The 13,640-nt window shown below is 37.6% G+C and overlaps 1 protein-coding gene across 1 annotated transcript in view; it reads left to right on the top strand.

Annotated features, from left to right (window-relative positions):
• gfra4b (GDNF family receptor alpha 4b) overlaps positions 1-13,640 on the top strand; it is a 72,383-nt gene that overhangs the window by 44,922 nt on the left and 13,821 nt on the right. The window contains exon 2 of the mRNA XM_084431044.1: positions 9,761-10,036. Within this exon, the coding sequence (XP_084287170.1) occupies positions 9,761-10,036 (276 nt within the window). The remainder of the gene's footprint in view (positions 1-9,760; positions 10,037-13,640) is intronic.

Here is a 13,640-nt window from a genome sequence, read left to right as displayed (position 1 = left end):
TCAAAATAAATCGACACGGTGGTAAAAGGTCGGAAGACCAAAGTTTCATGTGTAAATACAGTACACACCAGTGCGATACATCCATATGAAGACGTTGTTCTACAGGTTCGTTGTCTTCATTTTCATCTCGCTCCGGCTCCGACTCTGGCTCGAACATGTAAGGCTGGCTGGACAAGTCTTCCGTTGTTGACATTTTGTTAATAACGTGTGAATAAAAAGTTTCTGTGCCGCTAGATAATCGTATCTCTGCTATCAAACTACAAAAATGGCCGAACGGGGTGGAGTTGAACCTCTGTAACCTGGAGAGGGGGCGGGGTATGAAGTGTCTCAATTGTATTTAAAGAGACCGCACCAAAACGAGTTGCTCTCAGACGCACATCAGAAAAGGGGTAGAAAAGGGGCCTGTGGAGCTATAATAATGAAGAATTCAGACCCAAGCATTGCAGTTCCGCTTTATATAGACTACAAATGTATGATTTATATGTAAAAAGGAACAATTTAAAAGCATGATATGTCTCCTTTAAGACATGCTTTTTTAGGGGCCAGAAAATAATGGCTTGAATACCAGCAAATAGACTAGCGCAAACCTTAGTAAATCACCTTGCATGATTCATTTAAATACTCTCCTTCCATAAAATTTGCATCTGAAAGGGAAACTCCTACAAATACATATGCAATAAGGTCAGCCACAAAAATAACCCTGTCCATGCCTTTTCAGCGCTAATTTTTCACTGCATGTGTTTAGTAAATCCTGATATTCGTTTTTTAACGCCAAAAGAGGGTTTGCGCTGAGTTTACTGTGAGTAAATCTGGCCCAAAATGTCAACGAAAAATTAAACTGGTAAAAAGTAAAGTTAAACATAATGCATAATGCTGCTATCTGCCATTGGTTAAACAAACAGGTAGCCCCGCCCCAAACTCACACTATTTGATTAGACAACGTTGCTGTGTCAGGTTGGTTGGGATGCTCAATTTAGTTTGTTAGTTCCAGTGTTTACTTTTTCCACTTATTAAACTGGGACGAGAGTTGGTATTTTAACATTGGCAAAAATGACACATATCACCTTAGCCACATGAAACAGTTCTCTCTGTTTGATTGTAATTAAAATTACATTCACATTTGTAGAACAACATAATTTTCTTTCCTCACAGGGAGTGTCTGTGAAGGTATAAAGGGGCTCTGTTGGTGGCACCCTAACAGACTCCATTAACTTTCATTTTCACTGTCATCCATTCTAAAGTGGGTCGTTAGTTTGGTGCATCTGGGTAACTGATCGGCTAATCTGTCTTTGATTTATGTGCAAGGAGAAGTGAGGACTTAGCACAGGGCTCTGAAGGAATTGATTACTGACATGGTTAATTGGCTAAACCCACTGGTACACTGAGACAGGCTTATTGGAAATGTCAAATCAAGCACTTCATTTGCATTCATGATGTATGGTGTCTATTCTGGCTTCTGCCAATGCAGCATTAGCAGCGATGGAGAGAGGCTGTGGTTTCAGACTACCGTTGAAATCTCGGAACTGACCATCTTGTCTTTCCACTACTGCAGCTCTGTACGTTTATGGACACTTGATCACAGTGTTGGTTCTTTGCATGCTCACTTAAAATACCAAACATTTGGATAGATGACGGTGAAGTACACTATGTAATTTCTCACATCATTATTTGCCTCTTTATATTAATTAACTCGGTTACACTATATTTTAAGGTGTCATTGTTACAGTATAATTATATATTTAAGCACTGAGTAATATTAAGCAACTACTGTACATGTACTTACTATAGGGTTAGGGTTGGTAGGATTTGGTTGAGGGTTAGTTGCATGTAATTATGCATAATTTACTGTTATTACTATAGTAAGTACATGTAACATAATTATGTAACAAGGACACAGTAAAATAAAGTAAAATAAAAAAAAACTAGCATTTTTTGATAATTTTCACAAAACTTTGATGGCTCCCAGAATATTTGAACATGCAATATATCAAAAGCCTCGTTTTATTTTAGCTTCATGCATTCTTTTTTCAATCAACACTTGAATATGGGCAAGTTTCTTTTAAAAAAGCAACATTTTGAATGTCTGGATCGGATTCAGAACAATGATCAAAACATAGATGGAGTAGATAGAGTCCATCAACACCCCCAAAGCAGCACAGTCCTATGCCTCATCCTGGATCGACATTTCATTTGGTAATGTTAGGCAGTTTTGATTTATTGATTTTTATGCTGTTGAATGTTTGATGATCAGGTTATTTTTACCTGTGCATAAGCAATGCTTTTATCGCTTGTTTCTGCTTCTTTTTTCGTTAATGTTTCACTCTCAGAAAAAAAGGTACAAAAGCTGTCACTGGGACAGTACCCTTCAAAAGGGGTCTAATATGTACAGTACCATTTAGGTACTAATATGTACACGTTTGGTACCAATATGTACCTTTGAGGGACTTATATGGACTCTTTAGATACAAAGGTGTACCTTTTGAAAAGGTACCGCCACAGTGACAGCTTTTGTACCTTTTTTTCTGAGAGTGTTTGATCCGGAGATTCTCTATTTTTTTAGAAGATGCGTAACAGCGCCCCCTACCATATAACAGCGAAAACATGGATCGCCAGGAATTTCTGTCAATGGCAGGAAAGCGCTGTGTCATAAATGACGGAAAATTCCATTAATCGCGGGGAAAGAGTTAACATGAATTACAGAGCAACTACAGTTGATTCAATCTTACGATTGGACTTTGTATTCTAAACAACAACTATTAATATGCTTGTGATTTTTTTTTTTTTTTTGCATACCATATTAGTTTTTTTAAGGAATACTATTTGTAAATATGCATGGACTGATATAAGTCTTAAACAATTTAAAATATACACATTACACAAGAGTAACAGTTCTTAGTTCATTTCTAGTTAGACAAGGGTTGCCAACTTTATATACTAGGCTGAAGTGGGATTTGGATCACATGGGCTGAATAAATCACATGTGCCTATTTGACATGTGGTGAATGGAACGTATTGCCTGGCAGATCTTTACCAAACAGCCCATATATATATATATATATATTATAATAGAAACCTACATCTTGTTTGTCCACAGTTTTAAACAGCAAGATAATTAAAAAGCATTAGATTATAGAACAAATATTTAATGAAAATGGATATTCTAAATTATTGCACTCTTTGTTACTTTGTCTGCTTGACATGCTTCTTATGACAAATAGTTTTGTGAAATGGATATGCACATAAATTCAATATATGCCTCGTCCTGCTCGCCACACACTGCTTGTATGACCTCTGGTAAAGAACTCTCAAGTTTGGGAGAGCTTGGGTCCTGCACTTTTCCTAATGTAGTTTGATTTGTGGCCTCTTCCAAAAACACTTCCATCTCATTCTCTCCAGTAAGGCAGAAAGCTAGCTTTTATGGAAAGATATTTTCCATTGGTGCAGACTAGTCTGCGTTAGACCAGTCCAATTGAGAATGTCTGTTAGACCAATCATTTGCTGATTTATAGTGATTTATTTTGTGTTGTCTTTTTATTTGGTATGAGAGCATGACTGTGTGTGTCTCACATCAAATGCGTGATAGCTGGCGACTCTGAATTGGACTCATAAATGCCTCATGGTTCAGTGTGAGTCAGTTATGCGAACTCAGTAACAGCTCTGAGCGTTTCTTATTCAAACGGCTAAATCACAAGTGATGTTTTTGTGAGCCTGACTCAATAAAAAGAACCAGGTCATAAGAGTCATCGGACATGACGGCTCGTATTGTGTTTTAGTTGCCTGCTGTAAACATTGGTGCAAGATGATTTCCAAATTGCCAAATAATTACACGTAACCTTTAAAGAAGTCAGTTGAGTAAGTGAAAATAGTGAATGTTATAGTCTTTTAAAACTTTGAGTCGGATTAGTATGTGCTAACTTTGAAATCAGACTTTGATCAATAACTCCCTTGTCGGATTGGATCAGATATTGGTCAATGAGCCCATGCGGATTCGGGACAATATTTATCAGGATTGGGGTGGACACAGACTGTAGAATTGTTCCATTCATCTTTACAACAACAGGCCCACTTAGGGGTCTCTGAACAACAGGTTATCATTTTTAGAGCAATAGAACTCCCGCTGTGCAATTTTGCCTCTCACTTTTCACAATGGACAGGGTACCAGCTGCTTAAGAGATTGTGTTTGTGTTTGTTAGTGTGTTTGTGCGTGTGTACAAAAATACAGAAGCAAAAAGCTATGATTTGCTGGTTGAAAGCCCACAGGCTTTGATGTGCCGTGAATGACAATTATGAACTAAAAGAGAAGTGACTGTAGAACTTGATGGGTGTTTTTGATTGGCTGAATTTCCTGTGTCTGTACCTAACTGAAAACCTTATAATGGCTTTGTATTTTATAGTCAAATGTGAAGGTTTTGTGGTTGCAGTGATGTTAGGCTTCTGCTTAAGCTTTAGCAGGTTTTTAACACTAATATGACATTGTCATTGCGAATTACAAGATAAATAAATGCTATATGAAGGCTGTGAGTATACAAGGTCCTGGTTAAGCCCTGACTTATTTAAAAGAAGGCAAAAGCACCATAAAAATTGTTTATATGACTCCAAGTCCAAGTGTTCTGAAGATGATTTTTCTGATGATTTTTTGTATTTTGAAAATCTTGCCCTCTGGCAAAGCTCTCATATCACATTTGTCTGTATTTAAACTTGAGTAGGGAATGTTCAATACTGTCACTGTCAGCATTCAAGTATTCGACATCCATTTCAAGACAAAATGTCACGTTAGCTAACGAATAGTATTAGATTACATTATATGTTATGACTTGGCAGCTAACGTCATATTTTCACCTTCACACATCTCTCTCCACTCGCCTACCTAAGCACCTGAAAAGAGATTGCATGAATAGGCATTCACTGGAACCCGACAGGCAGAGAACATATTGGAAATACTGCATGGCCTGCAGGACTGCAAGAGTGTGAAGGACAAATATTGAATGAAACACAGCCTTTATTCAATAATACACACAACGGTTTAGTTTCTTCAGAAAACATCTTTGTTGAAATTGTTTTTCTTTATTTATTTATTCGAACACATAGGGTCTTGAAGTGTTTCAGGATAAAAATAAAAATATGTTAAGCTGTGTTGCCTGCAGCTGTGGTAGGGGTGTTTAAAATCAGAAATGTGCAGCTTTTTTGTTGTTGTTGTTTATCACTCATATTCCTTCTTCTGCACAAACATATACACAGATCATTTGGAGTTAATGTATGACTCATGAAGATCTGAACCATTCATTAATGATTACTGCATCAGCAATTAATAAAGATTAATTGATTAAGTAATACTGTATATGAATTGCTATTAATTTAAATGTACCATCATGTATTAATTCCTTAACATTAAATAATGGTGTAAATGAATGTGTTAATTACCACAATGAGTCGAAGCCATGCATTTCAACTTCCAGTTGTCTGCTTTAATTATTTGCAAAGATATCATTATGTTAGGACTTTTAGTTGATGATCTGTGAATTAGTTAAGCATGAATTAATGCATATTAGTGCACTTGTATTGTAAAGTGTTACCAATTTTTGTTTAAACTATTTCTTTTTCTTATGTTATGAAGTACAGAGCTGGCTTTACATGCTGGATGACATGAGCTGTTGATGACTTTGCACAGACACATTTAGTATGTGATTTTATAGTTTCATATTCACAAACTGACTGTAAGCGATGTGCCAGTCAATTCATTGCGATTTATCACATATATCAATATTTTCTTGAAATTCTAGAAATATTTTAATTTGTATGTGTAAATATAACAAACATTCCATTTATTTAGAATGAATGTAAACTAGAAGGAGTTGGTCAGCTGATTTATCGGAAAGATTGGTGAGATTGTTAACTTTATTTAACTTTAACTTTATTACCAAAAGATACACAAGAATAACTTAACACAACTGAATACCATGAATGATAAAGGAATAAAGTGCATAAGACGCATGAAATACAAGTGATTAAGTTGGACGTGGCTATGGCAGAGTTACGTTATGGAAAGATAAAGTGCTGTTTCTCTGAAACTAAGGTGAAGAACCTGATTATGCACCAAACAAATAAACAAAAGATTCTTTGTCCTTGCCCTGAAGTAGGTGCAGAAGGTCCTTAATAATCTGGAACATGCAGATGAAGGAATCTTGAAGTGAAGATTTGCTCTCCTGAGCTTAACCTTGTTGCAAATGTCTGTTTGTCTTCTGCCTCTCTGGGCCAGACACTCAAAACTTGTTCAATTTTGTCTCTCTGGCATGGAGACTCGGGACGTGCTGTAGTTGATACAGTCTCGCTGAACAAAGACTCAGAACGTAATGTTTTTTTAATGTCTCTTTCCTCCCATACTGGAGGCTCAGAACGTGGTCGTATCTTTTGCTGCCTCACAAGCTGTAGTAGATCCAGAATCTGTTGTTGTCTCTCAGGATGAACCGGTGTCTCAAAACTGTGCGGTGTATCTGTTACAGTCTCTTCCCTTACAGGACTGAGACCCAGAACTTGGTGGATATGTTTCCGTCTCTCCTTCGCAGGCCGGGACTCAGAACGAGAAGTGTCTGTTGAAAATATGGACACCTTTAACCTTTTTGCAATTTGGCGCTTCTCCATTCCAGTGCTGTGATTGGCTGCTGGTATCAGAGGGACACACACAGTGTGGCCCGCCTTTCTTTCCCCTGTGGAACTCATTTGCATAAAGCACACAGTTAGAAGTCTTTAAAGTGTCTTTAAAGTTCTACCAATGCATTTCACACTTTCCAAACCACGACCAGAATACCTTGGGCAGTATTCAAAAAAAAAAAGATTGAACTGTCCTGCATTTATTCATTTGTACATTAACAGCTGAATTTGTGTAAGATGTTGCAATACAAATAGCTGCCAGTGAGAATTCTTATTTCTCAGAATAAATATGAAATGTATGTGTGTAGTTTGCATCAGTTTTAAGGTTTCCAAACATAGTTATGAATGGATTTGGATGGATCATTATGATCTCTCTTTGTTTCACCCACTACTGCTGATCCTGAGGAATTCTTATGGCAGTCACAGGCCTAAATAAAGATGAAAAACCGCACTCTCTAGTTATATCTCATATATTTATTTATACCATGTCCACACAGACGCGTTTCAGCCTAAGCCATCATCGGTGTGTCACGGGCCTAAACCTTAGGAATTAGTCTCTAGATGGGTGAAGGGCACACTGTTAGAAAAATCTGTAGAAATTACAGTATTACTGGCAGCTACTTGCCAGTAACTTACTGTAGATTTAAATTGATGTTATTTACTGGCAACAATTTGTTCAAAATTAAATGAACATTAAACATTAACAAGTCTTTATCTTTACAGAATAAAACTAAAATAACAGCCTCATGCAAAGCATTCTGGGAACCAAAATCTGAAGGAAAAAAAACAGAAAAAGGTTGATGAAGATTTCTGGTTCCCAGAATGCTTTGCATTAGATTGTTATTTTATAATTTTATTCTGTAAAGACAAAGACTTGTTAATGTTTAATGTTCATTTAACTTTGAACAAACTGTTGCCGGTAAATAACATAAATTTAAATCTACAGTAAGTTACTGGCAAACAGCTGCATAACTACAGCAAATTTTTTACAGTGCAGAATCTGCATGTGGACCAAGTCCTGTCCTTCCCGGCTTGGTACCAGAGGTCGTCTTCTTGCTCTCTGAGAGGTGTCTGGCTGTTGTCCTAGCATCTTTATCTGATGGCGTTGGACAGTTTGTTTGTGTTAGTCCACCAAGATCCAATCAAAATGTAACAAACCTTTGTCCACTGTTTCGGAAAGAGAAGGGCCTGGCCATAATCTGTTCACCACAAGATTTTACAGAGTATCTCAAAGAAACTGCGTCATTTGAAGAGGAACCATAAACAGTTATATAGCCTTACACACACACTGCGCTGTGTAACTATACTAAACTCGATCTTCATGAGTGTCAGATTTTTGTGTAATGAGGAAAAAATATGACATTCATCACGGCGTGCAGTTCTAGTCATTAGAGCAGAAATGATCATCACACATTACAGAAGCCAGTCTCAAGGGCCAATTGTTCAGGGCTTAACAAACAAGCTTTTTACTTCACTCCCATATGAATTAGTTCAAACACGTCTCCCTCATGGCCACAATTTCCAGTCGTTAATGTAAATCTCGAATAAACAATGAAAAGGAATAAATTACACATGCATCAGGAACTAAAGTTAAGAAAGTAGCGTCCCTCATTAATATGCGTCCTAGCCTGGTGGAAGGAGAGGACAGGATTGTTTAATTGAAGTAATGAATTGTCTCGTTGTGTTTGGTTTGATCAAACTGTGGGTGTGTGTTTTATTTTTTTATTTTTATTTTTAAGACTATTCCTTCCCTAATCCAGCTCAGGCACTAATGTTGAACAATGCTCTAATAAGATATAGAAAGTCTCATTTTGCCTGCTGTCATGTTGATTTATTCTCATGTCTGTAGTCATGATACATTGCCTTCCCTGCCTCCACAAAACTCTCTGCATATGGTTGCATCTGTCAGAGAGCCTTTGAGTTTTTTGGGTACAAAATACCAGCCCACAGGTTCTGCTATTCCCGACTGAGGCTGAAAAACATCAGGCTATCACCGACAAGCACACAGATGAATGAAAAGCCATGTCAAAAACATGCAATGATGCTTTTCAACAGTGAGCTGTTAATTTGCTTTTCGATCCAAAAATGTGGTTGTGATTTTACTTCTTATTTGACGTTGTCATTTGTCCAAAACACTAGCACATGCATAAATCTGTTAGATGATGAAATAATGTATTTTCTCATTTTGTTTGAATTTAGTTCAGAGCACTTTTCTCATTGAATTTAATCAAGGGATTAACAGATGGTGTTGCAACCTGAAGAATATTTTATGTATCTGTCTGTATGTCATTTCAGGAAATGTGTCACATCACATCTATTCTTTTATTCAAATGCATTCATTCTGACTCTTTTAGCAATGCCAAGTTAAGCTTATCGTGTTTCTGACCTCAAATTGCAAAGTCATTTTGATTTTCCCAAGTAATATACAGTATGATGTATAAAATAAAAGCAAATGTGTTTGCTCATGCAAAATAGATGTCGGTAATTGGCTAAAAATCTACCATGCGTACCTAAATTTGAATAATATTTTAATTCAAAAGATTTATATGAATATTTATATCCCAAATGTATCACAATCAAATGTTTGTCAGACATTTTCCCAACTTTTCTGCAATTAAAATGGACTATTTTAGTGCTGTATGTATCAAAGTTATACTTCTCAATCCAGACAGTTTATTCATTTAACAAATACAGCATATGCATGTCAATATACAATTCAAGTAAATACAATTAACAAAGGGTTTACATAAGTAAACAAAAGCATATACAAACCCGGATCAGCAGGCTGTAGTTAGTAAAAGTGAATAATTACATTTGAACGGCAGATGGGATGTGATTGTATCTAATGAAGTGCAGGTGTTTGAGGGTAGCCTGTGAAACCTGATGGTTATTTGATAGGCGCTTTGTGTGGAAATGGAGATGTTTTTGTCTGATGGCCACTGTTTATGATGCTGCAGTACCACTTACCAGCCACTTAAACTTGAGAAGATGGATATTTCAATGTTGGTTGTTTGCTCTCCTAATGATATCAGTAAAGTACACTATACATTTAGTAAAGCACATCTGGCAAAACCAGATCCCTTCCTTATTAAATTTAGCCCATATCCTTTAGCTTTGCAGGTACTGCTTTCTGCGGGGAGAGACTGTCTTATAGCGGGGGACACCTGTTCCAGTGATGAGACCTGCAGCCCGCGCCTTCGGACCCTTCGCCAATGCGTTGCCGGGAACGGCAGCATGAAACTCGGCCCTGGGGCCCGCAGTCAGTGTGCAAATGCTGTCTCTGCGCTGTTATCCAGCCCTCTGCATGGCTGCCAGTGCAGAAGAGGCATGAAGAGAGAGAAAAACTGTCTCAGCATATATTGGAGTCTCCACCAATCTGGAATGCATGGTGAGTAACACAGCAATACCTTTCTTCGTATCTAAATGTCTTGAGGCCACCCTTGAGAAAGTAAACTATTTCGGAAAAAGTTTAAAGGAAGTTTCTTATTCTCACTGAGGTGTTTTTTAATGCATTAAAAACAGTAATATTGTGGAATATTTTTACAATTTAAAATAATTGTTTTCTATCTGAATATGGTTTAAAATGTAATTTATTCATCATCATTACTCCATTAATCAGAAATCCTTCTAATATGCTGATTTGCCGCTCAAGAAACATTTCTTATTATTATCAATGTTGAAAACGGTTGTGCTGCTTAATATCTTTATATACATTTATACATTATACATTTTTTTTTCAGGATTCTTTGATGATTGGAAAGTTAAAAAGAACATCATTAAAAAAAAAAAAAAAAAAGAAAGAAAAAGAAATCTTTTGAAACAATGTAAAAGTTTTTACTGTCACTTTTGGTCAATTTAATGCTTTAATTTTATTTATGCCCAGAACACATTGTATGATTATGGGTTGTCCCAGATGAAAGATGACCAATCCTGGCTTCTAAACAGTGGTCCTAAGCAGGGCTGGACTGGGACAAAAAATCTGCCCTGGCATTTTGGCCCACAATATGATCATAAACACCACCCATCTTTGCACGCTCTTAAATATATGCATACCAACTCCTATTCCTTAAAACCACTAATGCCATGTAATGAGTGAGTATAGGAACGAGTGAGAGTTAACAGATGAAATAAGTAAAAATTCGACAGTTGAACTATACTCCACAGTGATGAATCCTAAAACAAGCTGCAATGGCATAGCAATACCAGTGTTTCTCACAGGATTTGTGGTAAAACTGTGGTGGGTGGACCTCGGTTCTTCTAGGGGGGTTTGGGGGCATGCCCCCCCGTAGGAACATTTTGTGCATTTTAATGTTAAATTCATCAATCTGGTGCACTTTGAGAGTTCAAAATTAAAAGCTCCAACCCATATTTAGTGCAAATTAAACAAAGAAAAATTCAAACCTCTTTTAGTTACAGGGCCCTATTTTAACGATCTGAAACGCAAGTATCAAGCGCAAAACGCAATTAACTTTGTGGGCGGGTCTTGGGCGCTGTTGCTATTATACCGGCGGGATAAATGAATCTAAAATGGGTTGGTCTGAAGTAGCTTCATTGCTCATAGGTGTGGTTTGGGCGTAACGTGAAATAAACCAATCAGAGCGACATCTCACATTCCCTTTAAGAGCAGGCGCGCTTGTTCTATAGCGGATTCCTATTATAACGGCGGATTTGCCAGGCGCACGCCAGGAGCGCTTCACAGCCGAGGAGACCGACGTTCTCGTCAGGGCCGTAAAACACAGAGAAGTGACGTTGGGGATCTATCGTAATAATGTATGATTTTCAAAAATGAAAACTGCTGCTTCTGTGTAGATGAGAGAATCGAAGTGTATGCATGTTGTGCACACGCTACATTGATTAAGGCCAAGCATGCGCCCTTAAAATAGCATATAATAACATGCGCAACGCGCCACTGACTTTAAACTAGTTTTTTTCGGTCAGTGGTGGAATTGTTTTCTAAACCTGTAAAATAGCATGAGGGAACGTTTGCGCCGGATCATGCCTCCTCTTTGCGCTGAACCGCCCCACAAGTGTATTTCTTAGTTAACCGACGTGCGTCTGTGGAGGGAAAAGTCCACTGTGCGCGGGTGCAAAATAGGAATGATACATGCGTCGGTGTACAAAGTCAACTGCGCTGGGTGCAAGATAGGGCCCACAGTGTCTATTTGCATTACACCTACTACATAATAATAGTTATAATATTAATCCAATGACAGTAATAGCCATATTTTGTAAAACAAATGCACTAAAAAATAAAGGAAACTTTCATAATTAGTTTTGTACCAGTTTCTTGAAAGAGATAAGCACATGATCTTTTATTTTGACAGAAACTGCATCAAGCTTTTATTTTGGCGGAAAACATGGTTTACAAACGCCTCTCATTAAATTTCTAGTGAATTGCGGTAATCGTCAACTATGCAATGTGGAGATAATCTGTAACTGGGTTATGGGTTCCTACACTCGATCATGACATAGCTTAAGTGTTTTGAAAGTAGTTCTGCTTACCGCAGGGCAGGCTCTACACTCTCCTGATCCTCCTCACTATCATCATCATCATCTGCCATAGGAGCTGATGAAGGTCAGAAAACATATATTGTGACACATTTTACAGTGTCTGCTTTAAGGGCCTGTTTCTAATTTTATTTAATTTTTTACGCTATTTCTCTGCACAATCATTGCGTTTCTTCTCCATCTCGCAGACTATTTTGACAGATACACACTGACACTGCTGCACGCTCGCTCACTCGTTTAAAGTTGTGATTGGGCCAGCCCAGTGTCAATCAAGAAAAGAACCAATGGGTCGCTGATCTACGTGTTTCATGGGCTGATCTGTCAGAAAAAAACGCATTACCACTGCATTACACCGGCACAAACCCAGCGCCGCCAATTAAGCAAAACAAAACGTATGGGCCGCCGATGTAAAAAAATTTATGGGCCAAAAAAAAACAAATAATAATAATAATAATAATAAAAATTATGTATGATTATGAGATGTATCGGCCCAAAAAGCACATCGGCCCACCGGGAAAGTGCCCGGTATGCCCGATGGCCAGTCCAGCCCTGGTCCTAAGTCGTACATTAGAGAGGTTCAAAGACGGCTGTTGTCACGGTCTTGCAACCAAAGATGGCCTGCGATAATTTTCTGACAGTGTCATAAACTTAGCATAATCATCTCACAGTGTTACTGCTACTGATTAGCCAATAAAAATGCAACATGAAATGGCATATTGATTAACCCGACATGGCGCTAAAATATAAAACCACTTACCTCAAGCTCCATTTGCAAAATTGGCATGCCAAGTTGGCCTCTTTTCCCTAGCCATGACCGTGTCCAAATTCTCCTCTTTCGCATTCCTCCTTTTTTTTTTCAGCGCATTTCAACTCATTTCACCAATTGCCATGCTGATGACGTTTTATTCTTCTATATTAACTTGTGCCGTAGCCTACAATTCAATAGGTGTCATCATCGTACAGTCTACATACATGTTGTACCCAAGTTTATTAGATACATGTCATACAGCCTGATTTTTAATAATCACAGTCTAGAAGGCATAATAGGATAAGTGTATATAACCTAACCCTAATCCTATCCCCAACTGTTTATTGAAACAAAGCTTCAAAAGCATATAACTCATAAATTGTCATGGTATAGGCATCACAAGCATGAACAAATTAAAATATGACATATGACTGCCTAACAACACACATTCAGTATTGAGTAACTTGATCTGCCCTGATGAAGTGTGAACTACACTGGTATGCAGCAGTCATTTATATGTTGAATTCTTAACGCTGTCAACGACAGAATGGAAAATGTACATTAAACACAATGTTCTAGCCAGGCGCAACACAATAAAGCGGCAATCTATAAAATCTCGTAAAAATGTAATCGAAGTTGATATCCTAACCAACCGCAAGTTCCGCAACAGGACATTTTGTCGGTTGCCTGGTTTCTTGATGCATTTCTTGCCACGTCTAGCCCAGAGTAAAATCTC

Source organism: Rutilus rutilus, assembly GCF_951802725.1.
Source record: "Rutilus rutilus genome assembly, chromosome: 14".
Classification (NCBI taxonomy): Eukaryota; Metazoa; Chordata; class Actinopteri; order Cypriniformes; family Leuciscidae; genus Rutilus; species Rutilus rutilus.
Note: the sequence above shows the minus strand (reverse complement) of the source record. Positions and strands in the feature narration are given on the sequence as shown.